At 32.0% G+C, this 27,349-nt stretch overlaps 2 protein-coding genes across 2 annotated transcripts in view; one reads left to right on the forward strand and one right to left on the reverse strand.

Moving 5' to 3' along the window:
* LOC134681697 (trafficking protein particle complex subunit 13-like) overlaps positions 1–11,507 on the reverse strand; it is a 77,555-nt gene extending 66,048 nt beyond the window's left edge. The window contains exon 1 of the mRNA XM_063541347.1: positions 11,392–11,507. Coding sequence (XP_063397417.1) covers positions 11,392–11,434 — 43 coding nt within the window. The 5' untranslated portion in view covers positions 11,435–11,507. The remainder of the gene's footprint in view (positions 1–11,391) is intronic.
* A 92-nt stretch (positions 11,508–11,599) lies between these two features.
* LOC134681684 (E3 ubiquitin-protein ligase TRIM23-like) lies at positions 11,600–25,882 on the forward strand. Its single transcript, XM_063541334.1, has 10 exons — positions 11,600–11,745; positions 15,479–15,775; positions 16,730–17,008; positions 17,317–17,499; positions 17,953–18,168; positions 18,829–18,963; positions 20,058–20,187; positions 22,288–22,398; positions 23,753–23,877; positions 24,590–25,882. Exons 1-10 carry the CDS (start codon positions 11,719–11,721, stop codon positions 24,767–24,769), a joined length of 1,683 nt encoding a protein of 560 aa, XP_063397404.1. The 5' UTR covers positions 11,600–11,718; the 3' UTR covers positions 24,770–25,882.
* The last annotated feature ends 1,467 nt before the right edge of the window (positions 25,883–27,349 follow it).

Genomic DNA, 27,349 nt, shown 5'->3' on the forward strand with positions numbered 1-27,349 from the left:
AGGCAACTCTATATTGTATGCTTTTATATTGTATCTGTATTTACTGAGGTACAGGGAAAGCTACTCAGCGGCATGCATGTTGAACATATCTTATTGCATGTTATAGGAATAAAACCAATCATCTGTAACAACTTGGGAACATTACTGAATCCAAAATTTCAAAAGAAGCTGTTTCCATGTATTTCTGTACATATAAAAAAGAAGATGTGGTATGATTGCAAATGAGACAACTATCCACAAAAGACCAAAATGACACAAACATTAACAACTATAGGTCACTGTATGGCCTTCAACAATGAGCAAAGCCCATACCGCATAGTCAGATATAAAAGCCCCCGATAAGACAATGTAAAACAATTCAAACAGTTCTTTATACATTATTCTGGTATTGATGAAAGTTTTTCAGATGATGGTTTGAAAATGCTGATATCACATAAACTAAATATCAAGATACATTAAAATAAGGTCAAGGTCAGAAATGGTTATGTATATATATATATATAGTTGATCTTTTGCTTATGGTATCTAAGTATCTGGCCTAACCACAAATATTTAATAGCCAATGAACATGATGAACTATTAAAATGAGGTCAAGGTCAGATAATTATGTAAACCCTTCAAGATGTACATACAACCATTATATACATCAAATATAATTGACCTACTCACTGTTTATACATGCAGTAACAAAAGAACTACTGTAAATTCAGAAATTATTGCTTGCGTTTATTATTGTGATTTTGTCATTTTAAACTTATTAAAATCCTGTTTCAATCATATTGACATATAAAATATTACAAAATGCAAATTTAAATTATTTAGTTTACAACTCTGTCGCATTTTTCGCAATAATAAAAACCTCTAAAAAATTTCTGAACTTACAGTAACATATTCAGGATAAATTAAAATGGACCCAAAAAAACAATTATAATGGAGTCAAGGTCAGATAAATCTTTCCAGACAACCATACATGTATAAACCATACAATCATGCTTTACATCAAATATAGTTGACCTACAATGAACATGTATTGGCTACTGCTCTAAGTATCAGAAAATCAAACCTATCCAGGATAACTTAACCTTGACCAAAGAAGAGGTCGAGGTCAGATAAACCCTTAGTTACAAACAGAGTGAGACATGTACATCTTACAATCATTTTTTCAACCAAGTATAGTTTACCTGCTGCTTATAGTAATGGGGTAACAAACCCTTTACATGAAAACTGAACATGGAATGAACAAATCAATTAAATGAGGTCAAGGTAAGATGAACCCCACTAGACAGATACAATCATTTCATAAACCAACTATAGCTGGATCACTGCTTATAGCAGTACTTCAAAACCAATTTACCAATAAACCATACTGTTTGAGGTCAAGGTAAGGTGAACCCTGCAAGACAGACATGCAATTCTGGCAGTTATTCCATATTTCAAATGTAGTTGACTCAGTACTGCTTATATTATAGTGTATGTATCTGAGAAATAAACCAATTCATATAAACTTAACATTAACCAATAAAAATTGAAATGAAGCAAGTCAGGTAAACACTGTCAAGACAGACATGTTTTCCTTTACATATTTCCATATATACAGAAACCAGATGCTCCGCAGGGCGTAGCTTTATACGACCGCAGAGGTTGAACCCTGAACGGTTGGGGCAAGTATGGACACAACATTCAAGCTGGAATCCACTCTAAATTTGGATTGTGATTAAATAGTTGACACAGCATAGGTTTCTGACACAGAATGAATGTATTCAAATGAACTTAAAATTTTTGTTTTCTCTTAGAGCAATTCACTATGCTGTTGAATATTAATCCTCTCAAAAAAATGTTTGAAGAAATTTTCTTTTTATTTATGAAATTTCAAATGAGAAAAATTTAACCCAATTTTTTATTCACATCCCCCTTTCCCTTATTCCAAAACTAATTTCAATTAAAATATTCTAATGGAGTTTGCAACAATTACTACTCATTTAAATACATGATGTAAAAAAACTGCTTGTTATCACTGAATGGTAAAGATTATTTAAATTTATCAGTTGGTAGTAAAAAGTGAATATACATTGTATATTGTATATAACAAAGATTTAAGTTGATTCTGGACAAAGAAAGATAACTCCAATTAAAAAAATTCTTGCAGATATTTCTTGCTTACTATACTGGACAAAGAAAGATAACTCTTAATTAAAAAAAAATTTGCTATTTCACAATATTGTGAAATTAGATATTTCTTGCCATTGCACAATACTGTGCAATTGAAAAGACTTGCTATTGCACAATACTTAATATAATAATTTTAGATCCTGATTTGGACCAACTTGAAAACTGGGCCCATAATCAAAAATCTAAGTACATGTTTAGATTCAGCATATCAAAGAGGCCCAAGAATTTAATTTTTGTTAAAATCAAACTTAGTTTAATTTTGGACCCTTTGCACTTTAATTTAGACCAATTTTAAAACTGGACCAAAAATTAAGAATCTACATACACAGTTAGATTTGGCATATTAAAGAACCCCAATTATTAAATTTTTGATGAAATCAAACAATGTTTAATTTTGGACCCCGATTTGGGCCAACTTGAAAACTGGGCCAATAATCAAAAATCTAAGTACATTTTTAGATTCAGCATATCAAAGAACCCCAAGGTTTCAATTTTTGTTAAAATCAAACTAAGTTTAATTTTGGACCCTTTGGACCTTAATGTAGACCAATTTGAAAACGGGACCAAAAATTAAGAATCTACATACACAGTTAGATTCCGCATATTAAAGAACCCCAATTATTCAATTTTGATGAAATCAAACAAAGTTTAATTTTGGACCCTTTGGGCCCCTTTTTCCTTAACTGTTGGGACTAAAACTTCCAAAATCAATACCAACCTTCCTTTTATAGTCATAAACCTTGTGTTTAAATTTCATAGATTTCTATTTACTTAAACTAACGCTATGGTGCGAAAACCAAGAAAAATGCTTATTTGGGTCCCTTTTTGGCCCCTAATTCCTAAACTGTTGGGACCTAAACTCCCAAAATCAATACCAATCTTCCTTTTGTGGTCATAAACATTGTGTTTAAATTTCATTGATTTCTATTTACTTTAACTAAAGTTATTGTGCCAAAACCAAGAATAATGCTTATTTGGGCCCTTTTTTGGCCCCTTATTCCTAAACTGTTGAAAATAAAACTCCCAAAATCAATCCCAACCTTTATTTTGTGGTTATAAACCTTGTGTCAAAATTTCATAGATTTCTATTAACTTAAACTAAAGTTATAGTGCGAAAACCAAGAAAATGCTTATTTGGGCCCTTTTTGGCCCCTAATTCCTAAAATATTGGGACCAAAACTCCCAAAATCAATACCAGCCTTCCTTTTATGGTCATAAACCTTGTGTTAAAATTTCATAGATTTCTATTCACTTTTACTAAAGTTAGAGTGCGAAAACTAAAAGTATTCGGACGACGACGACGACGACGACGACGACGACGCCAACGTGATAGCAATATACGACGAAAATTTTTTCAAAATTTGCGGTCGTATAAAAAGTAAAATAACAAAAATACTGAACTCTAAGGAAAATTCATAAAACAAAGTCCCTAATGAAATGGCAAAATCAAAAGAATAAACACATCAAACAAATGTCATATTCCTGACTTGGTACAGAATATAATGCCCGTAATACACAAATAGGCTCATATTAACTTAAAGGACTTGCAACAAGTATGTGTCCCCAGTACACAGATGCCCCATCCGCACTATCATTTTCAATGTTCAGTGGCCCTTGAAAATGGGGTAAAATCTCTAATTTGGCATTAAAATTAGAAAGATCATATCATAGGGGACATGTGGACTAAGTTTCACGCTGATAGGACCTCAACTTCCTCAAAAACTACCTTGACCAAAACTTAAACCTGAAGCGGGACAGGTGAAAATATGGACGGATGCACAGACCAGAAAACATAATGCCCATAAATGGGCCATAAAAAAACCTAGTGACTAGTTAGGTATTTAATTTGTTGCAGAACCATGAAAATAAGGTCAAGAACATTGCTATGACTTAATAAATACAAGCTAAAATTTGAAAACATAATGCCTCAGATATATATGCAAGATTAAAAGTATAAAGGTCTTTTACCTTCTAAAATGTATTAGCTAAGGCCCCAGAATAAAAGCCCTTTGTCTTTCAAGGCAAGAGAATAACATACTTCTGCTAACTTGCCATTAATAGGCAGGGGCGTAGCTAGAAAGAAATGATGTGCAAGCACCTGTAGCCGAGCGGAGCGAGGCGAAAAATTTTTGGGACCCTTTTATACAGGAAAATGTTTTTTTTCGGCTTTCGGTCATAGGACAGTTGAAAGATGAGCTACATGTAGATAGGACTTATAAACAATTTATGAATGTAAAACTATTCATAAAGCTTCTGAATAAAGTAAATCATGGTTAATTGAAAACATAAACTACACATTTTTCTGATACAGAATTTACTCAAAATTGTCCAAAATCTGCTCTTCGGGTCTAGGCAGAAACGAGCCTCTCTATTTATTTGTCAGTATTCACACTGAAATATCGTTGAATATGCAGTAATGCTAGCGATGATAACCTGTCATTGTTCATTGTTGATCGTACATTTGATTTCAACTGACGTAGTACACTGATAGATCACCACGGTAACACTCGCAAGATGTTATAAACCAGCGTACGTGTTTGCCATCGAGCGACCTCCCAATTCAATTCGTCAAAATTACATACCAGGTCAGTTTCGTATGTCTCACACAATGTTGAGATTTGTTCGTTTGTTATATTTCCTACAACACGAGGAAGCAGATACGGCACAAAGAAGCGATTTTCTGATAATACCAGACGCGACTCCACTCTCCAGTTCCATTATCATATGGTCTATAAACGCAAAATAAAATGACTTTCCAATACTGTTTTGGCGTGTTTGCAGGATGATTGGCTCTTGTAGTCTCTCGAACACATCGCCGTGGCATAATTTCAACGATATCGAAGGGTTTAAAGCTAATGCCGATTGGTACATCTCATTCCAAACAGATAAACCGTACTCTGTAAAATGTGCTCCGAAACTACATGTATTAGACTGAGTATAACAAATTCAAATCTTGAAGTTACAGTGTCCAATTTTGTCATGCATGATCTCCAATAAAACTTCTATTTTGAAACAAATGCCGTTATTTAATGACATTTCATCAATCAAAAAAGTGACAACATAGTGTAAAATTTGATTTATAAATTTTTAATTTTGCAATATTTTGTTTTGCATGCCGAACCGATGTGCACGCAACTGCGTGTTGGCGTATAGGGAGCTACGCGCCTGATAGGCTGTTCTGCTATAAGAAAACTGTAAGCACATGACATTTGACTGTTCCATACTTGTTCTCTTGTAAATGTCTTCTTTAAACATAAATATTTCATATGAAATAGTGAAAGGAAACAAATCATTATACAAAATTTGAAATGCCAATCTTTTCAAAAACAGGTTCTATAACTCTAGAGGAACTAAAGTGTTTTTTAAGAACAAATTTTTGTAACATATATTTTTTTGAAAGATCTAAGTGTAAATTTTATAAGACCAATTTGTGTCAAGTTCTTCATAGTTTCTTTCCAAACGGCTATCCTCATTTAAAATTTTACATTGGTTATTCTATGCCAGTTTTAAGGTAATTGATATCTGCAGAAAAAAGATCTTATTCTATTATGGCATAGTATACCCCACTGAGAATCTTTATTATCCTAAAAATCATTTACCAGTACATGATTATGCAATATTGATTTTCTATAGGCATTATTTGTCCCAGAAGGGTATCAATCATTATAGTGATTTGGTATTGTCATGATTTGTAACAAACCTTTTTCAAGATTCTCTGTTTATATCTCCAAATAAAAATAACAAGACTCAAGATGGATACACTAAATGTTTCGACTGTTTTACTTATTATAGAATTCATGTTGAAAATCTGTAGAGGTTTAACTACAAATATCACATTTAAAATAAAGATTACCAATGTTCCATGAACCATGCCTGACAGAGTGACACATGTACAACTTACAATGTACAGTCATTCCATACACCAAATATAGTGGCCCTCTCCCTAAGAGAACCTGATAAACAGATCAAACCACAAAATCTAAACATTGGCCAATGAACCATGAAATTAAGGTCATGAAAGTTAGGGTCATGCCCAACAGACAGGTACAATTTACCATCATTTAATAACCCAAATATAAAATTGAGAATGGCAATGGGAATTGAATCAAAGAGACAACAACCTGACTAAAGAGCAGAAAAAAGCTGAAGGCCACTAATTGGTCATCAATAAAGTGAGAAAAAAAAAGTTTAACTATTGCTTAAGGTAATTGATGGTCTTGTGGTTAAGTGTGAAGACTAGCACAATAGGATTCTATGGTGAGGGTTCGGAGACAGATTCATCAAACTTCTAATAAGTAGATTAGAAACACAGATATACATATGCAACTTAGTGTGCATATATCATCAAGTCAATGTCATGGCAAACTGTTAAATTAAGTACATCTCAAAAATCAACCTAGAGCTAGAGAGAAAATGAAATAGGAGATGCAAAAGAACATCAAGTGAGTATATATCATGAGGATATTTGACAAATGTGTGTCCAGCAGTCCAGGAGCAGCAGAAGGTCTAGTCACCAATGAGTAAACAGTCATACAAAGGGCTGGACATAGACTTGCTACATGCCCCTTCCTCTTTATGTTTTTTCTTTTTTTTTCAATTTTGCCCCTTTAATAATTTTACTGCTATAACTAGGAGATTACAATTATACTGACAACTGCAGGAGGAAGCCTTTCTCCAAGGGCAATCAGTAGGCGGGCACTTGTCAGTAAACATATTAATTAGTAAGTAAGAAATAATAGAAAGGGAATTGTAGTAACTTCAAGTCTAGGCTGGACACAGCAAATATCAAAAATATAGGCTAAAATAAAATTTACAATATTCTGACCTGTCATGCAAGCATTCTTCAGGTATCATACAACAAACGAAAATATGAACAGAAAATTGTCTTTGACAGTAGAATAACAATATGGTTGATAGGCATGCAAAATCTTTTACTCATTTAACATTCTGACTAAATAGTGCAGATATGCATGTATTTCTTTTTTATCCTTGCCTTTATGGGTCTTATCACAATGACATTAATTAAAATTTCATTGAAAAAAACAAAAATGTATAATTTATTCGCATTTACCAATAAACACATATAAGATTGTTTCAACATGTTCATTATTAATATTTAAAATCATCTCAACAAAAAAAACTTCATGTAAAGCAAACAAGCATTCCAGAAAATCTAAAGATTTTTTTTATATACTATAAAAAACACAGAACAATTTAAATATTGCCATTGATACAAAACACACAACAAATAAAACTCAGTGAAATATATTTACTGTTTTTCATAAACATCAATATTTGACAAGACAGATTTATCAACAGAAGCAAACAAAGAAATCTAAAAGATCCATCATGAAAAGAAAAACCAAAATCAATATTTTGTTTAGTATCTGAGCACACTAATCTGAGAATAGACCTGACATTTCTCTACATGATATACAACAATCTATAATTGTAAGCTTCCATTAGCTTACTACCAAGCTTGTCCATTATCTAATGTTCTGTGACAATTACTATCCTGACACCAAATCTATCTTATAGTCATGCTGTTTAGAACAACTGGTACATTAGCATTGTTTAACATCAACAGGAACTAGCCTTGAGATAACAAGAGGTCCCCTGATGTCTGTATTATTTAACTAAGAAAGCTGCAAAATGCAATTTATGACGAAAGAAAAACTGAGATACAAAGATTACAAACCCTCATAGGATATGGATATAGAAGTTTATCATTCAATGAAAAATTTCCTTTAAAACTGGCTAAATTCAGCATCAATTCTATGTAAAATTGAAGAGAATCAAAAATCCTCTCTGCATGTACATATTACAGTCAGATTTACATGTATATATACATTGTTCATGCACAACTCAAGTTATTAAGAAAATAAAAAAGATTTTTCCTTGTAAGGTCATGCATGGTTTCATTTTGCCCATCAGTTTCAGAAGAGATTGATTGATTGGTGTTGAACACCACTTTTAACAATAATTTCATGTGGTCAGTTTTTATTGGTGGCGGAAGCCTGAGTGTCCTGTGAAAACCACCAATCTTTTGAAAGGAAACTGACAATCTAGGTCCTTTAAGATTGGAGTCAAAGGCACCTGACATGTGCAAATTTCGAAACTAACAACCTCAGGGATGTCCATCTAGTTAAACAGCAGTTGTACCACTTCACACCACTCTGCCACTGAGGTCCAATTTCAGAAGCAAAGATCTTTGAGAAATTTAAAGGGGATGACAGAAAAGAAGTAAGTAAGAGACGAGAACAGCTGATGAACACTAAAACATTTAAGCTGGAATAATTTTACAGGTCCTACTCACAGGTAAATGTGGACAGGATACTATTTTTTTGCCCCAAGTTTGGAGTACCCCTAATAGTCATAACCCATTTCAGTTTTCTAATTTAATTTTTTATTGAATATTTATTCATATGGTATTCACTTGGAATATAAGTTGAAATAAATGGATGAGAATTCAGGTATACAGCTTATACAGGAATACCGGTAATATCAAATATGACTTATAAAGTTCAATTCCAGAATGACAAACTAAAAATGTTTCAAAGTCCAAAGCAAATTCTACTTTCACCAATCCTTACACAAGCATTCTGGAGCTAGGTAATCAAAAACTGCAAGATTATATTTTCTTCATCTGATGGTCAAAGTCCCATAACTCTGGAATGACATAGTAATCAATTGGTTTTCCCCCCTCAATTATCAATAATCAAACTATGTGTTATGTTCACTTATTCCAACAATTATATGAAACTTCAAGTAAATCTATCCAAGCTAACTCAAGTTGTGGCATACAGTATTATGTGAAAATTACCTTGCAATAACAATGGCATAACTCTAGAAAAACTTTAACCCCCTCCCCACCCCACCCATTTAAGATTTTCTCCATAAGTTGGTGTCCAAATTATTTACAAAGGGTAAACACAGTTAGCTACAATAAAATAATCTACCCAAAGAATCTTACAAACAAATTACTTTTTTTTTGTACATGCAATTATCCAAAATAGATATATTTACACATAGTCAATTTACAGTCAAGTAGTTCAATGTATTATTATTATCAAGATATAAAACTGTTTAAGAGGTACATGTTGTGAAAAATCAAGAATCAAGAAAAAAAAGAAGAAAAAATATTTAAATACATTGAACATTGTACACTGGTCAGGTGCTTCCATACACATTCATTTATATACATGTATATAGAAGTAAATATTTATGGTACAAAATGTATTTAATTCTATTGTCAACTGTCATTTACCCAAGTTCTTTAAATAAGGGGAATTAGTGGGATAAATAAAGGATCTGCATCTTGCTGCCCTTCTTTTTTAGTTTTGATAATCTTGGTATCCCTTTACTCTAACATTCAACCGTAATAATACAGCAATAGTCAATTAGGGACAGAATACTAATGTATAAAAATACCCATTGAAATATGTTTTCTTGCAAATATACATTTGTAACACCTAAAAATTTTGGAATCTTCTGTCTCTCATTTACAAGTCTAAGGGAAACAAATGAATTAGTCTTTGATCATCATGACAATATTCAATTCGTCAAATTCTAAAGTATTAATTCACAAAAAAAAACTGTTTACATTTTTAGAATGACACTTTATTCTTAAACAGTACATGTAGATCTATATAAACAAGAATGTGTCCATTGTACACCGACGCCCCCACTTGCACTATCATTTTCTATGTTCAGTGGACCATGAAATGTGTGGTAAAAACACTAATTTGGCATTAAATCTAGAAAGGTCATATCACAGGGAACATGTGTATTAAGTTTCAAAAAGATTGGACTTCAACTTCTTCAAAAACCAACTTGACCAAAAACTTTAACCTGAAGCAGGACAGACAGATGTGAGTTGAACATGTCATTTTGGTCTCTTGTGGACAGTTGTCTCATTGGCAATCACACCACATCTTCTTTTTCATGTGTCATTCTTAATGTTCAGCAGACCGTGAAATTTGGGTCAAAACTATAATTTGGTATTAATATTAGAAAAATCATATAATAGGGAACATGTAAAAAAGTTGTATGTTGATTCTAATTCAACTTCATGAAAAACTACCATGTCAGACCAAAACCAGTTAAACCTGCAAATGGACCCTGATTCATAATCAGAAATAAAGTCATCATTTCAAAAATCGATTGGTTCCTGTTAAAATGAGGGGCATTTGGCAAAATAACTGATGATTGTAGTATTACTGACATATACATGTACATACATGTATCAATATCATAAACGTTGTTGTACATGTATCTAACAGCAAGGATTTGTATCAATAAACAAATCCTTGCAACCACTACCAGCTTATCTTACAGTCAGTAGCACCTGTTACTAAGTGAATTCACAGACAGTCCATACTTGCCACATTGGCATCAATTGGACAAGTCTTACAAATTCAACGATTCGCTAATAAAATTGGCCAATTAAAGCAATAGGAAATTGACCTCAAATGTTGATACTGCAATGCCGCAAAATAAACAAGTATCTGTTAATTAACCCCATGGTAGTAGTGCAGATAAATGACCAACGAGCGTGTTAACATGTTCTTGACACTGAGCCGGTATCTTTTGTTCCCTTAAGAACTCAGTAGGGAAATAAATGTGCTAATTTTTCTTTGATTTGCTATCAGTATAATACATAATTAAACATAGTCCATGATGTACTAGTTTCATCGAATTATTAAATCCTGTGGTCAGAATTCTGACCACTGTATTTAAGCCATACCTGTTGTCAGTGTAGCGATAAGTGAACACAACAGGGGTCCAGTTTAACTCAGGGGAACCAACTCAGGAGGAACAAACCCAGGGCGAACATGTTATCCGTTATTAGGGCAAACTGACCCAATACCTAGACTGTCCATCGTGAATTTAACTGTTTAAAGAACCATGCTTGTCATTTATAAATAGTTTGACATCTTTACATTTACATTTATTTTCAGAGGTAGTTCCCAATCAAGTTATTCTGCATCTGGCCTTATTTTAGTAACTGTTTTCTTTATACTGTATCCAGTATCTGCTCTATGGAGTAAAAATCATTAGCAGAGGAAAAATATTCAACTCAAGCAGACGATACACTGTCACATATCAAATTATCAGGGGTAGCACTGGATAAAAATACTACTGACAGCTAATCAAATTATATGTTTGTATTTTACTTCAATATTTAAACATTTAAATGATAAAATAATTAGTAAATATTACCTTTTAACGCCAAAAGATGTTCTTTCTCTCTTGCCCCTTCCATCTTCTTCAGCTACTTCCGGTTTAGAGAACGCTAAGATGGGGAAGCTGTATAATTTACATGCGGAAGCTTCTCCGTCTTTCACATTCTAGTAGTTTTGTAAAATACAAATAAAATGTCCTTATTTAAATAATATACAACTAAAATAATTTGTTGAGTCAAAGACAATTTTTATAATGATCGACAAAATAATAGTACCCGGAAAATGCAGCATTTAATTTAGTTTCTATCCTGGGACAAATGGTTGGGGAATAAAAACAAGAGACCACAGACTGGAATAATTGGAAATGAACAACCAGGAAACAACAGACAGGGTTCGTTTTAAGCATCAAAGATTCATTGATCTTCATTTGTTCGTAATTCAGATATCAAATATCATCAGATCCAGTTGATTATTTGAATGCATAGATTTTAGACTGACTAAAATGAGGACAATAAAAGTTTGTCATTGTTTCCCATACAAGTACTTTCCATCCCAAATATTAAGATTAAGGCACTATATAAGATTAGACACTGATAAAATCTTAACAAGGAAAATGAACTGACTGCTGGTATAATTCAGCAATGTTTTTGTTATTAGACATACCATGTACAAATAAAATTTACGGGAAATCTCTTCAGACAGTGTCAGGTACATGTATCTGTACCGATTATATGGATCTGCATTGCATCAATTTGCATTATGAAGTTTTTTGTCAATCGAGTGAAGCCAAAAAGTTCAAAGGACAATATATTGTGTTGAGCAACTGGGGTTTTACAATATTTATAAATACATGATAAAAAAAAATCTGATAATCGATTTCTCTGATTGTGTTTGTCAATTTTAAATGATAGAAACAAGTTTTGCCTTGTTTCACCAACAAGCAGGATAATGATGTTGTGAGTTAGGGTCTAACTTATCAATTTTTGTATATTCCAGGGCTTCCAACAAATATTTTTGCCAGATCAGAGACATATAAATGTATACACATGTGTATATATTTGTTTAGGGGCCAGCTGAAGGATGCCTCTGGGTGTGGGAATTTCTCGTTTCATTGACGACCTGTTGGTGACCTTCTGCTATTGTTTTTGCTATGGTTGGGTTGTTGTCTCTTTGACACATTCCCCATTTCCATTCTCAATTTTATGTCTTTGGCCAGATGGACATTTTTGTCTTATGATCTCAATTTTAATCCCTGAAGACTTCAATCTTATAAAAATAAGTTCGCATCACTTGCTCCTCGATTTTTTATATGTCGCCGTGTGACACTACGATAACGTCTATGCCAGTTCAATAACCAAAGACTTTGAAGCAGCGTCGTTGATTGGCTACAGCAAAGTTCAGCAAATTTGACCTTAGACAAGGTTATCAATCGGGTGTATTAAGATCTTACACGGCGACATATAAAAAATCGAGGAGCAAGTGATGAGAACTTATTTTGATGAGATTGTGAAGACTTATAAACAAAAAGCAAGCATTTTAATCAGTTGGTCATCATACATGTAAAAACAATGATTTACACAAAAACGTTTTTTATTTTAAACTTGACATTTGACAGTTCAAACATTTTATTTCTTCATGGTGTTCTTCAGAAAACTGCTTCTGTAGCTCATGTAGACATTAAGTTAGCTGTATGTTGAGATACATTGTACAAGTCTTGTGGGCAACACAGGCAAAAAAGTCACATCCGTTTCCATCTGTCTTATTGCTTTCCCTGACTGCAATAAGAGATATCTAGGTGTTTAAAAAGTCACTTTCTAAAATTCTTTAATTTTCCAATTTGATTAAAGAAATTCAAAGACATGAACACGTTATTTTTAAAGAAGTAAAGTGTGTGCATTGATAATGGAGACTCAGGTCATAGATTATGTCAAAGAAACTTCAGACAAACAAAGTATTTTCTTCTGTTGTTTATTAAAATACTCTGACTGTTTTGGAAATAGTTGTAACTTCAATAAGACTTGATTAAAATTGCATTTAACATGTTTAAGAAAATTTTTAAACAGCATGCACATGATATCAGTTTTTTTTTAAGTTCAACTTAAAGACAATAAAACCCAATGCAAAAGCATTCAAATGAAAAAGGTGTGTAACCTTTTCCTTATCTTATTGAAGTAAACTATCTTATACCTGACATATATTTTCTTGAAATGAATTTTAAATGTAGCAGATGTCAGTTTACCCTTAAGGTTTTAAAAGGTAAAGACTTAAAGAGAAGTACAAAACATTGCAATTGGTTAAATAAAACCGTTTTAATTTAGAATTATACGTTAACATATACATGTATACAGATTATGAAATCCTTAGTGGAATTCTGCCTGCAGGGGGCGGATCCAGCCATTTTAAAAAGGGGGGGGGGGGGGGGGGGGGGAATTCCAACTATATGCTCCCATATAAATGCATTGATCGTCCAAAAAAAAGGGGAGGTTCCAACCAACGGAACCCCACCCCTTCTGGATCCGACAATGGTCTGATCCATGCAACTGCCAAAAGCATAGAAGACCTTATCACTACTTGAATATCTACATGTATGTAACATTTCCTAGAAAGCCTAAGGTTTATTTTCACTTTGAGTCTCAAATGTGCATCTAAAATGTATTATAATGATATTTAGACATCATGTGGTGAAACATACATGTACATGTATTTTTTTTCTGGTTATATTAATATTTAACAGAAACATCTGTTATGTTGTATAATTAGAGAAAAACAATGATAAGATGTTTTCTCTGCGGCAACCATTGTGAATAAAAATGTACACTCTAAAATTATAGGAGGACAAATATTACTGAAATACCGAAACTAATCCAAGAACATCAATGTTGAAAAATATTCAACAAGTTACCCAAAAACACAATTCTGCACAACGCATGAGTTATTTAGGAGGATTGTTTGGACATGTATGCTACTAACTTTTACTTATTACAATACAGATTTTACATATTATGAAGTGATAATTATTTCATCCAACCAAGAATATGGATAGTGATACATACTTGGTCTAGAGATTCAATGTTAGATATTCATACGTGAACATGTTATTTGTCTGACTGTCAGGGTTCACATCATAAATATTAAAATACTGTGGATTCATTAATTTTTCGTTTGATACCAATTTTCGTGGATTTCGTGGGTACAAAGAAACAATGAATTTAAATGTTCAACAAAGTGCAAATTTTCTACAGGAATGCATGTGAACTTTGTCAGAACCACGAATTAAAATATCCACAAATATACAAGTTTTCCTCTATGCACCAAAATTGGTACCCACGAAAAAAATGAATCCACATGAAAACAGTTGATGCACCAACAAGATTTGCAAATTTCAATTTTATAATGATGGATCTACCCAAAATGTTCATGTTAAGAAATTACTGGAAAGGTACTGTTCAGTCTGCAGCTATATAAAAATAATAAGGTGTGGTATGACTGCAAATGAGACAACTATCCAACGAAGTATAAACGAAGTGGATGTATATTTCTGTAAACAATTATCAGTATGATTTTAATTAACTTAAAACAAAATCAATAGTTATATTACAAATAAAAAACAGTATTCTTAGCTCTATTTAAAGTGTTCAATTGGTATCCTTCTAGAATAATTATTGAAAAGAAGGTGTGGTATGATTGGAATAAGTTAATATAAGGGGATTGATAAGTTTACCCTGATCATATATAAATTTCTGGGCTCAATAAACACCATTCATGTTAAAATTAGGATGTGCTATTCTGTTTGAAATAAGTTTTCTACAGGTACAAACAAACTTGCAAACCAAACCAATCAGTCAACTTACCACTGTATAGATTTGATCTTCGGAATATTAATTTGAATCATACTTTGTAGGTTTGATAGTATACATATTGATATAGTTCCAATGTTGCATGCAGAGGCGGATTTAGGGGGGGGGAGGGGGCCCGGGCCCCCCTTTTGGGGAAAAAAATTGGTTGTTTATATAGGGAATCACTGAAGCGTGACTGGAGTGGGCCCCCTCTTAGGTCAGTGAGTGGGCTCCAACTTATAAAAAATCCTGGATCCACCACTGGCATGCATATGATTTTATTTTCAGACAATACTTGAATGTCGAGTTTGTGATGATGTGTTCCGTTTCCAAGGAGACAAGGTTCCACGGTTGTTGATGTGTGGCCATACTGTTTGTCATCAGTGTCTGACCAGATTACAAGTTCATGGCACTTCTATCCTGTGTCCATTTGACAGACAGCCCACAGAAATTGGTGATTCTGGAGTATGGGGATTGAAGAAAAATTTTGCATTGCTTGAACTGCTAGAGAAATTACAGTTTACAACTCAAAATGCATCAAATATTAATCTATTTGCACAACAAAATTTAGATAAGGAAAAGGAGGTAGTATACTAAACTGATGTGTTTGAGTTTATAATGAGAATTATGCAGAAAATCAAGCATACTTTTATACAACCAGCATTTATAAGTAAAACAATTCATTGTTGCTAAGTAAATTTGATGTAATAAATATGATGTTCATTAAATTTATCATATTTTAAAAGAAACATTAGGAGATAGTTATATTAATTATAATAGAAATACATATAGATATTTTGCAAGAACAGATATTTTTGCTTTTAATCATTTATACCTGTTTAATGGATTCTGTATTCTATTAAGTTCTTTCAACACATTCATTGATAGCTCAAGGGGAAAATTCAGTAAAAAATCTCCCATTAACTTTAATGCTAATCTAAGTGTGGAAATAAATTTATACCTGATTTACCTTTAATAGAAATTAAAATCTTTCATGTATCATTCATGAAAGTACAAATGTACCCCTATCTTTTGAAACAATAAAAACATAGGGTCATGCGGCTTTTTTGGGCATTCACATGGCTTTGTTTACAAACAATGTAGATTCGCACTGAATTCCTATACTGCCCCCCATTACTTTTCAACCCTGAAGGGAAAAAAATTAGAACATTCAGCATTTTTTTTTTTTCCAACTGTCGTTTTGATCCATCTACCAAAAAATATTTATTACAAACATTATCTGCCAATCAGAAGAGCATATAACTTCAGTGTTATACAGAAAGCTCTCCCCTAAATGGGCGGTCCCTGATGACGTATATTTATTTACTGAATTTACCCCTCAACTTGTGAATAGTATTTCTGAATTATCTCCCTTTGTACAGTACATTAAAATAATATCTATGCTTTTATTAATATATTTTAATTAAAAATATGCTTTTATGAAAAAGCACCAGTTAATTTTTTGATGCAAAACAAAACTTAAAAAAAACAAATGTTGTAGATTTTAAGTATTTATATTAAAATGATTTCTTATTACAGTTGGATATTCCATGTGACGAGAATGAACTTCACACAGCTGTGTTATACTGTATGACTTGTAGTACACACTTATGTGTAGAGTGTGCAGAACTTACACATTCCACAAGAACATTAGCTAGACACAAAAGAGTTCCATTATCTGAAAAACCAAAAGAGAATCCAAAATGTCCATATCATCCAATGCATCTAGTAGAATTTGCTTGTTTAGAAGAAGATTGCAAAAATAATCCTTTGATGTGCTATATATGTAAAGATTATGGTAGACATGTTAAACATAGGGTAATAAAACTTATACTGTATTTTAAATATTAAGCAAAATAACCATACATTGTCTTTTATAATAATAATTTATTGTTAAATGTAAAACAAGGCTGAACTGTGAGGCTCACCTAACACTCAGAAAGAGAGGAGAGGGAACTCTAGTTGATATTCATTATGCATCAGATTTTGAAGTCCTTTCTACTTCGTACTAACCATAAAAAAAGGAACAGCTTTTTTGATGGTTAGTACTATAATTCTACTGACAAAAATGTACCAGATGAGATACTGTTTGCAACTTCAAGTCTCATAACACTTTTAATTTGTAGCATTCTCTATTGGACTCTGAGGCAGAGAATGTAAGAACATCTATAACAAATGCTGTACAGCAAATCAAATCCTTTGGTGAAGAAGTTGCTGATTCAGCAAGAAAATTGGGTGCTACTATACAACAGATAGAGGGTGGTGTACAATTATTACAGAGTCCCGATGGAGTTTCTTCTACACAAAGGGTAGGTATATACATATTATAAAGACAGATATATTCAGTGCATTGTATATTTACTACCTTTTTGATAATGCTATGTCAGAATAGGTAGTATTTTCAAAGTTAAATTGCTGGCTGTTTGTTGTACTGACTCACAGAGCTAATGAATTATTTACACCAGTTTTACAATAGCCTAATCCTCCCAAATTGCCTATCTAGACTATGTGTTGTAAAAGTAAAACACACTATGTAAACCTGTGGTCAATGAACGAACAACTTGAACAAAATTAAAGATGTGACATGAATGGAAAGCAGGGTCAAGGTATGTTCACTATTTATGATATAGAAAGCTATCTTATGAATGAATGTGCAAAGTAATCGCTATATACTGGCTCATATAATTTGTGTTTAATGTCAAATGTTTAAAATATAACTCTCTATAAAGGAAACATTTTCATTTTCTTGCCTTTAATTTTAGGTTCCAGGTACTGCAGAACAGTCAAGGGCAAAAATTAAACAGTATTTTTATGATTTACGAGAGACATTAAACAGACAGGAAGTGGCTGCCCTGACAACTGTTGACACACATATTCGTGAGAAACTGTGCATGCTTCGCCAACAACAAGAAGATATGGCAATCTTGTTGTCTCAAATATCTGCTGTGTGCCACCAGTGTGAAATCACATTGCAACAAGTAATATATAGTATTAAAACTAGAAATTATTTTGGTCACACTGTGGATTCATTATAATTTGTTGTATACAAATTTTTCGTGGGTTTTGTGGGAACCATGAATTTAAATGTTCAACAAAAAAAAAAGAAAGTTATATTCAGATTTTGCCAAATCCATATCCATTAAAATGCAAGGTATCCACAATCCAAGAAAATTGGTACCCACAAAAATATATGAATCCACAGTAATATGAAACTTTGTATAGATAGTATTAAATGTGTAAAGTAGGTTATATGATTTTGTCAGCTGTAGCAATAATTTTGTATTAGTTTTAATTACTTGGAAATTTGTTTTTATGATATTTGGAAACTCTACTACAACTAACCTTACAGGATATGTTCTTTACAAAATAGATACAACACATACAGATAAAAATTTAAAATTTAAAATCCTTTTGTCCTTATATAAGTATGTATTTATTAACAAAACGTTTACATAACATTTTGTCTGAACAAGTTTTAAAGCATATTTTTATTGAAAAGATGCAGAGATGAAAAAGAAGTCTCATAACAGGTATTTAACCGAACAGGCAAACTACTGGATAAAATTAGTTATCTCCCATTTTGTAATACTTGAAGTTATTAAAATCAATTTTGAAAAGGATTCCTTTGATTGTTTTAGGATGCAGCTAAGATTCTGTTAGCAAAACAAGACGTGAAGACTTTATTGGAGACAATACAGAAACAACAACAACAGTTTTCGGATGTTCCAGAACAATTACCATTAGATCCTGCTATACCAATCACATTTACAAAGGTCAGTGATTCTTGTCTTGTCTCTGTATAAGCATCCTTTATAAGGATCACCACCATGAGTTATGGCGTATAAAGGAAGCATTTGGAGCCTGTATCAGTACAGATAAATGTGAGCATTTGCCTACCCAATTCCCGAGCCAGGCTGTGACAGGTCTTATTACCAGAAAGTTAACCTCCCCTAAACATAATACAATACAACAAAATAAAACATACCAACTCACACACTCACCTGATTTGCTCAGTCCTCAAAGTATAAAAAGTGTATTGTCATTTGTAAATATTTTATTTAACAGGAAATATTTTGATGCTTCGTGTTCTGCTGTTTTGCTGAAGGATTATCCTGTAAATGCTGTATGATTAGTAACCCAAAATCCAAGATTCAGAAATAAAAACATTTTGTTGGTAGTATTAAAAGGACAGTCAAACAAGCAACACACATATATTAGAAAATGATTCAAAATTTGTTCCCTCCTGATGTAAATATATACAATTTTGTAACAGATATACTGAAATGACATTATTGTGTACAACATTTTCTCTAATTCTTCGTCAATTTATCCCTTTCTGCACCCATTGTATAAAGCAATTTAATCAACGTGTGGTTCGTTTGATCTCAGTTTTTTATTGGTTAAAATCAGATTATGATGTCAAATTGTTTGTTCTCCTCTGAATTTCCTATTGTGACTGCATGAAAAAAGGCGACCATGTCTGATGACGTCACAAAGAAAGAACTCATCTTTTTGCAGATCATTCGTAAAGAAGGAATAATAAGTTTGCCTGCAAATTGTTTGAAAATTATTAGAGAAACAGATTCTACCACAAAACCTTGTGTTATCAATATTTATCCACTCTTGACAGTTAAATTTTAAATATTTAAAACGCTCGTGTAGATAAATATCGTATCACACTCGATACAGAGGTAGAATCTATATTTAAAGTTTCAGTTGTAAACCACATAGAAGCAGATATTTTTTGGAAAAAATGTAAATACATGTAACAGTTTATTTATTAGTCATGGACAAATTTAATACACCTTTGTTTACAAATCAAAAGGGACATAGAACGATTATTTTTACATTTTATTTTATTTTTCAGGATAACCGTGTTCATATTGGTCCAAAAATAGAGATGAGGGTTGTAACCCTTGGTTTAGATCATGCTGGAAAAACTAGTATCTTATTTAAATTAAAACAAAATGAATTTATACAAACTATTCCAACTATAGGTAAGGAATGTTTAAGATAGTCCAATAGTTTCTAACTTGATAACATCTATTTTAAATGCAGATGCACTAAGCACTGTTAATAATAAGAAGAGGGCCAAGTGAGCTTTTCTCATCACTTGGCATCCCGCGTCGTCCGGCGTTAATTTACTGAAACTACTGGGCCAAATTTAACCAAACTTGGCCACAATCATTATTAGTGTATCTAGTTTTAAAAATGTGTCCATTGACCCGGCAAAGCAACCAAGATGGCCGCCATGGCTTAAAATAGAACAAAGGGGTAAAATGTAGTTTTTGGCTTATAACTTAAAATCAAAGCATTTAGAGCAAATCTGACAGGGGTAAATTGTTAATCAGGTGAAGATCTATTTGCCCTGATATTTTCAGATGAATTGGACATTCCGTTGTTAGGTTGCTGCCCCTGAATTGGTAATTTTAGGTTATTATCTTGAATATTATTATAGATAGAGATAAACTGTAAACAGCAAAAATGATCAGCAAAGTAAGACCTAAAAATAAGTCGACATGATCAAAATGGTCAATTGACCCCCCTGGAGTTATTGCCCTTTATAGTCAATTTTTAACAATTTTCATAAAATTAGTAAATTTTTACTATTATTTTCCACTAAAACTACTTGGCCAATCATTATAGAAAGGGATAATTGTAAGCAGCAAGAATGTTCAGTAAAGTAAGATCTACAAACACATCACCATCACCAAAACACAATTTTGTCATGAATCCATCTGTGTCCTTTGTTGAATATTCACATAGACCAAGGTGAGCGACACAGGCTCTTTAGAGCCTACAGTTTGTAAATTTTAGTAATCTTTTACAAAAATCTTCTCCTCTGAAACTGCTAGGCAAAATTAAACCAAACTTGGCCATAATCATCATTGGGGTATCTGGTTTAAAAAATGTGTTTGGTAACTGACCAACAAACCAAGATGGTTGCCATGGCTAAAAATAGAACATGGGGGTAAAATGTAGTTTTTGGCTTATAACTCAAAAACCAAAGCATTAAGAGCAAATCTGACAGGTAGTAAAATTTTTGATCAGGTCAAGATCTATCTGTACTTGAATTTTCAGATGAATCAGATAACCAGTTGTTAGGTTGCTGCCCCTGAATTGATAATTTTAAGGAAATTTTGCTGTTTTTTGTTATTATCTTGAATATTAATATAGATAGAGATAATGTACAGCAAAGTAAGACCTAAAAATAAGTCTACATGACCAAAATGGTCAATTGACCCCCTAAGAAGTTATTGTCCTTCATAGTCCATTTTTAACAACTTTCATAAAATTTGTAGATTCACTAACATTTTCCACAGAAACTACTCTTATAGATAGAGATAATTGTAAGCAGCAAGAATGTTTAGTAAAGTGAGATCTACAAACACATCACCATCACCAAAACACAATTTTGTCATGAATCCATCTGTGTCCTTTGTTTAATATTCACATAGACCAAGGTGAGCAACACAGGCTCTTTAGAGCCTCTAGTTTTATCTCAGTTTGAATTTAAAGAACATAATTAAATAAAAGATTATGAAAGCTGGTATTCAGTAACAAGAATAAAAGGTGGAATGCAGAAACAATTGCAAATTAGATTATAACATTAAAATGATGTAAAGTTTTATGCAGAAACAAGAATGAAAAGTGATATGCAATTGTGTATACATATTGTGTTTTCTTTTAACTGTTTATTGCACATTTTTATTATTTTTTGTTATTTTTTCTTGCAGTCTGCTTGCCTATACCTTTGTACTGTGGATGAATTTATTTTCGTGGGTATCAATTTTCGTGGATTGCTGAAAACTTGCATATTCGTGGGTATTTGATTTCGTGGTTGTACTTATCTCTGTATACAAAGCCTATTGAAACCATGTTATTCGTTGAACATTTGTATTCGTGGTTCACCTGTACCCACGAAACCCACGAAAATTGGTATCCAACGAATATTAATGAATCCACAGTATTAGATATTGACAATATATTCAATTCTGTAACACCCACCAGAAACCTATTGTTTTTGCACACTACAAAAGAGAGCTTATACATGTATATCTAACAACATGGACAAAAGCAATTTCTTTTTCTTTTAGGTTTTAATGTAGAAACAATAGAATATAAGAATTTGAAGTTTACAATTTGGGATGTTGGAGGACAACATAAAATAAGGCCATTGTGGAAACATTATTACTTCAATACTCAAGGTAAAAAAAGGGACAAACATCAGTGTTTCTTTATGTAAATAAATTCATAACTAGTGCTTATGAAACTGTTATCTTAAAGAAATGTAAATATGTCAGATGAACAATTAGTTTATATTTCTGAAATGTTTTTAACTACCACTCAGTGAAGTTGGTTTTTATAGCAATCATTTTGTCTGTTTATCTAGATGTTCATTGGTTCCTCTATCTGCACATAGTATATCCAGTAGTCCAAAACTAGTAATAAGTTATCATTGAAACTTTAAGAATCTATTTATTACTCCGATTTTTATGTGGGGTAATCCTCATCAATACAGATGCATTTTCTCACTGGTTTTCTAGTTAACTTTGAAATTCAGTACCTTTAATCCATTTAAAAGCTAATGATATCAGAATTTTTTATGTAAGATATCCACCTGTTCAAAAATCTGCAATGGGAGATAACCCTGTTGAAAAAGCTGTAAAACCAACTATTGATATTTCTTTTGATCCAGTAATTGACAAATTTCCAATTTCCTTTTTATGAATTAACTGCCCTAATTGACCTGGTGTCATTTGGGGGGAAATGTGTCATTGGACATTGTTTCATGAAAATATGTGTTTGTGACATCAAATATTTCAAAGAAAAAGCACAAATCGGAAGATCATGTATAATCATTTTTTTGGCTATCTCACAACTATCATGAGTTTTAGGTCCTTAGATTTGTGATGTGTTAATTTAATTTGTAAATATTTTTTGAAATGTTCAACATAACATCTCCATTTAGGACCACCTACGTTTTGCTTTCTTTCAATATACTGGGAAATTGTTTTGTACAAAAAGAAAAGCTTTTTGATTGAATTTTTCATCAAAACATTGCTACAACAGTGTGCTTAAGATCTTGCTATCTACAACAAGATATTAAAGTTCTCTAATTGTTGATCTAAGCACTACTCATTTATATTCACGTACTTTATATACAAAACTATCAATAAAAATCTACAATACTACTGATAATGTATTACCTGACAACATGATGAGAAATTATATATTGTAGAATTTGTTAGTAACTTAATAATCTTGTTTTCAAAATTTGCATGTTTGTTTTAATTTGCTATATTAATAAGTGATATAAAATACACTGAAACAGGTATAAAGTACTGTGGATTCATTATTTTTCATTGGATACCAATTTTCGTGGGGTTTTGTGGGTACAGGTGAACCACGAATTTAAATGTTCAACAATTATCTTATTTTCAATAGGCTTTGTATACAGAGATTTGCAAAACCATGAACTCAATTATCCAAATTGATACCCATGAAAATAAATAAATCCACAGTATAGAAAAAAATTGTTTTACGTCTGTTTAATTTCAGCTGTGATATATGTGATAGACAGTAATAATAAAGACCGACTAGCAGAAGCACAAAATGAACTTGCCAAATTAGTACAGGAAAAAGAACTGAGAGAAGCTTCATTGCTTATTTTTGTTAATAAACAGGTAACCAATTTTTTATTACTAAAAAGTACCTTTTATACATAGAAAAATTTATGATGTAAAATACATTTGACAGTTTAAAATGCAAAGATGTTATTTTGGAATACAGGATACCATATTCCAAATATGCAAGTAAAAACTAACAACTAAAATCTATATTTTGGTCTCCAACAATGATAGTAAAGTGGCACTAAATGGAGAGCTTAGGAGAACGCTATATTACATTGTTTTAAAGTATTAAAGAATATATAACAAAGCAAGCATAAAATCTCTACCTGTTCCCATGCCTCCAACAAATAATTATATTTTTCAAGACAATGTTCTGCGTATATGATTGTATGAAGATGTGGTATAATTGACAAAAGGACATTTCACAAAAGTTCAAATAAAAGAATTTGGTGTGTTAAACATGTGTTTAAGCACTCAAACCTAGTTCTAATCTCGGACAGTGGTGTAACAGTACAATATAAGAACAAACTATAAAATCTGTTGAAAAAGGCTTAACTCATCAGATAGATACACATAAAAATACATATAGTTATTTGGTTTAAAATGCACCTAAATTTCTGTTATTTTAACCAGTGTAACAGCAATTGTGCTTTTTCAAATATAAAAAAAACACCAACCAGAAATAGCTATCAGTTTTGCTAGGGACAAGTACTTATATTGTGTTTGTCTACACTTAACATGATGATTTTATCTTTTTTTCCTATAGGATATACAGCCATGTGTTTCTATAGAAGAAGTAACAGAATCGTTTGGACTGTTTAAGTTATGTTGTAATCGTAGTTGGCATATACAGGCTTGTGATGCTAATAGTGGCAATGGACTAAAGGATGGATTAGAATGGTTATCTAGACAGATGGTTGCTGCAGGGGCACCAGATTTGGCGTAAAACTGGTTCACTGCTGAGAGTAATGTGTGATTATGACATTTTGAGGGTTTTTACATTACTCATTTGTTTATTAAGCTTTTATGAATATATTTCAATTTAACTTGAGATCTTGCCTTGCAGTGGATATATATGTCCTTAACAGGATTTACAGAATTGTCATTATTTAAAACAAGAAAGACAAAGTCAACCTTTAAAGTTCTTTTTTTCTTTTTTAGCCATGACATGGTTAGTTGATTTTTTGATCTAAAAGTTTGAATGCCCCTCTGATATCTTTTGCCCTTCTTTTTCTTCCTAAGGACAACTTTATTGATGATAGAAAAGGAAGATAAAACTTTAGTCCCAAATCAATTACAATCTTTCAATAAGATCAGGTGTTGAAATTCATCATCGTTATCATTCTATGCATTACAGTCAGTGTTGTTGTCTGAAACTGGGGTATCTTGGGTATCTTGGTCATCAAAATGTTCATCTGAACAAGTTCACTGGCAGTATTGGTTTTATTCGACCTTGAAATGGACACATATCATTTTGATTGGCTCTTGATCAGGATACGGACCATAGGATACAAAATGCACATATCAAATCATAATTGAGATGGACCACAATGTAAGAAGGTTTTGATTTAATTACATCTTATGACCATTGTAAATATAATATTAATTTATAATATTGTGTACTATTAGCTGTATGATTTTAGTTAATTGAGTACTCTTCACTTCTTTTTTCTGTAAATTTTTTCAAAAAACATTTCTTGTTTTTATGGACAATATTTAAATGTGAGCTTCATTGTATTTTTGTTTTTGAATCCATTTTGATATTTACAAGACTTCATGAGCCTTTTGTTGGTCAATAGGTAAAACATGGGTGAAAAGCTGATAAAAACAAGACTAATTGTTGGATGACTCAGGCAATATGTCAAAATAGCTATTGTGAGATGAGGTACTTTTGTGGGAAAATTTAATGATTATAAGTTTTTTGTGGATTTTTTGTTGTTGATTTTTTTAATGGTGATGTGAACATGAACTTACCTTGTGTTGTTATTATTATTTGTTATGTATTTTGTTAATAGCATTTTTAATGTGTACCTCTATGAATGTGCTGCTGTTATATGATACTGGTAAACAAATTATAAAATATTTATTGCTTTGTTTTTATTGCTTTTAGTTGTTGTCAGATAAAAAATAGATCTTACATTTTGCTCCATTAGATTGTTTGTCAGTCGCTTGTACTTTGTTTTAAATAAATTGGAAATTGTACAAGATCTTAATTTCAAATAATAATACTGTAAATTCAGAAATTATTGTGTGCATTTATTATAGTGATTTTGTCATATTGTACTAAATCTGATTTTTATACGACCGCAAATTTTGAAAAAATTTTCGGTCGTATAAAAATCGGATTTAGTACAATATGACAAAATCACTATAATTTTGAAAAAAATTTCATCGTATATTGCTATCACGTTGGCGTCGTCGTCTGCGTCGTCGTCGTCGTCGTCCAAATACTTTTAGTTTTCGCACTCTAACTTTAGTAAAAGTGAATAGAAATCTATGAAATTTAAACACAAGGTTTATGACCATAAAAGGAAGGTTGGTATTGATTTTAGGAGTTTTGGTCCCAACATTTTAGGAATTAGGGGCCAAAAAGGGCCCAAATAAGCATTTTCTTGGTTTTCGCACTCTAACTTTAGTTTAAGTTAATAGAAATCTATGAAATTTAAACACAATGTTTATGACCACAATAGGAAGATTTGTATTGATTTTGGGAGTTTAGGTCCCAACAGTTTAGGAATAAGGGGCCCAAAAGGGACCCAAATAAGCATTTTTCTTGGTTTTCCCACCATAACGTTAGTATAAGTAAATAGAAATCTATGAAATTTAAACACAAGGTTTATGACCATAAAAGGAAGGTTGGTATTGATTTTGGGAGTATTGGTCCCAACAGTTTAGGAAAAAGGGGCCCATAGGGTCCAAAATTAAACTTTGTTTGGTTTCATCAAAATTGAATAATTGGGGTTCTTTGATATGCCGAATCTAACTGTGTATGTAGATTCTTAACTTTTGGTCATGTTTTCAAATTGGTCTACATTAAGGTCCAAAGGGTCCAAAATTAAACTTAGTTTGATTTTGACAAAAAATGAATCGGTTGGGTTCTTTGATATGTTGAATCTAAAAATGTACTTAGATTCTTGATTATTGGCCCAGTTTTCAAGTTGGTCCAAATCTGGGTCCAAACTTAAACTTTATTTGATTTCATCAAAAATTGAATAAATGGGGTTCTTTGATATGCCAAATCTAACTGTGTCTGTAGATTCTTCATTTTTGGTCCCATTTTTAAATTGGCCTACATTAAGGTCCAAAGGGTCCAAAATTAAACTAAGTTTGATTTTAACAAAAAATAAATTATTGGGTCTCTTTGATATGCTGAATTTAAACATGTACTTAGATTTTTGATTATGGGCCCAGTTTTTAAGTTGGTCCAAATCAGGATCTAAAATTATTATATTAAGTATTTTGCAATAGCAAGTCTTTTTCAATTGCACAGTACATGTATTGTGCAATGGCAAGAAATATCTAATTT

This window comes from Mytilus trossulus, chromosome 1 (assembly GCF_036588685.1).
Source record: "Mytilus trossulus isolate FHL-02 chromosome 1, PNRI_Mtr1.1.1.hap1, whole genome shotgun sequence".
Classification (NCBI taxonomy): domain Eukaryota; kingdom Metazoa; phylum Mollusca; class Bivalvia; order Mytilida; family Mytilidae; genus Mytilus; species Mytilus trossulus.

Excerpts from the sequence above, each read along its gene's own strand:
- LOC134681684 (XM_063541334.1), top strand. The coding sequence starts at position 11,719 with ATGAACAACCAGGAAACAACAGACAGG. Across the intron at positions 20,188-22,287 it reads ACAAACTATTCCAACTATAG|GTTTTAATGTAGAAACAATA; the intron begins GTAAGGAATGTT and ends TTTTTCTTTTAG. Across the intron at positions 22,399-23,752 it reads TTATTACTTCAATACTCAAG|CTGTGATATATGTGATAGAC; the intron begins GTAAAAAAAGGG and ends GTTTAATTTCAG.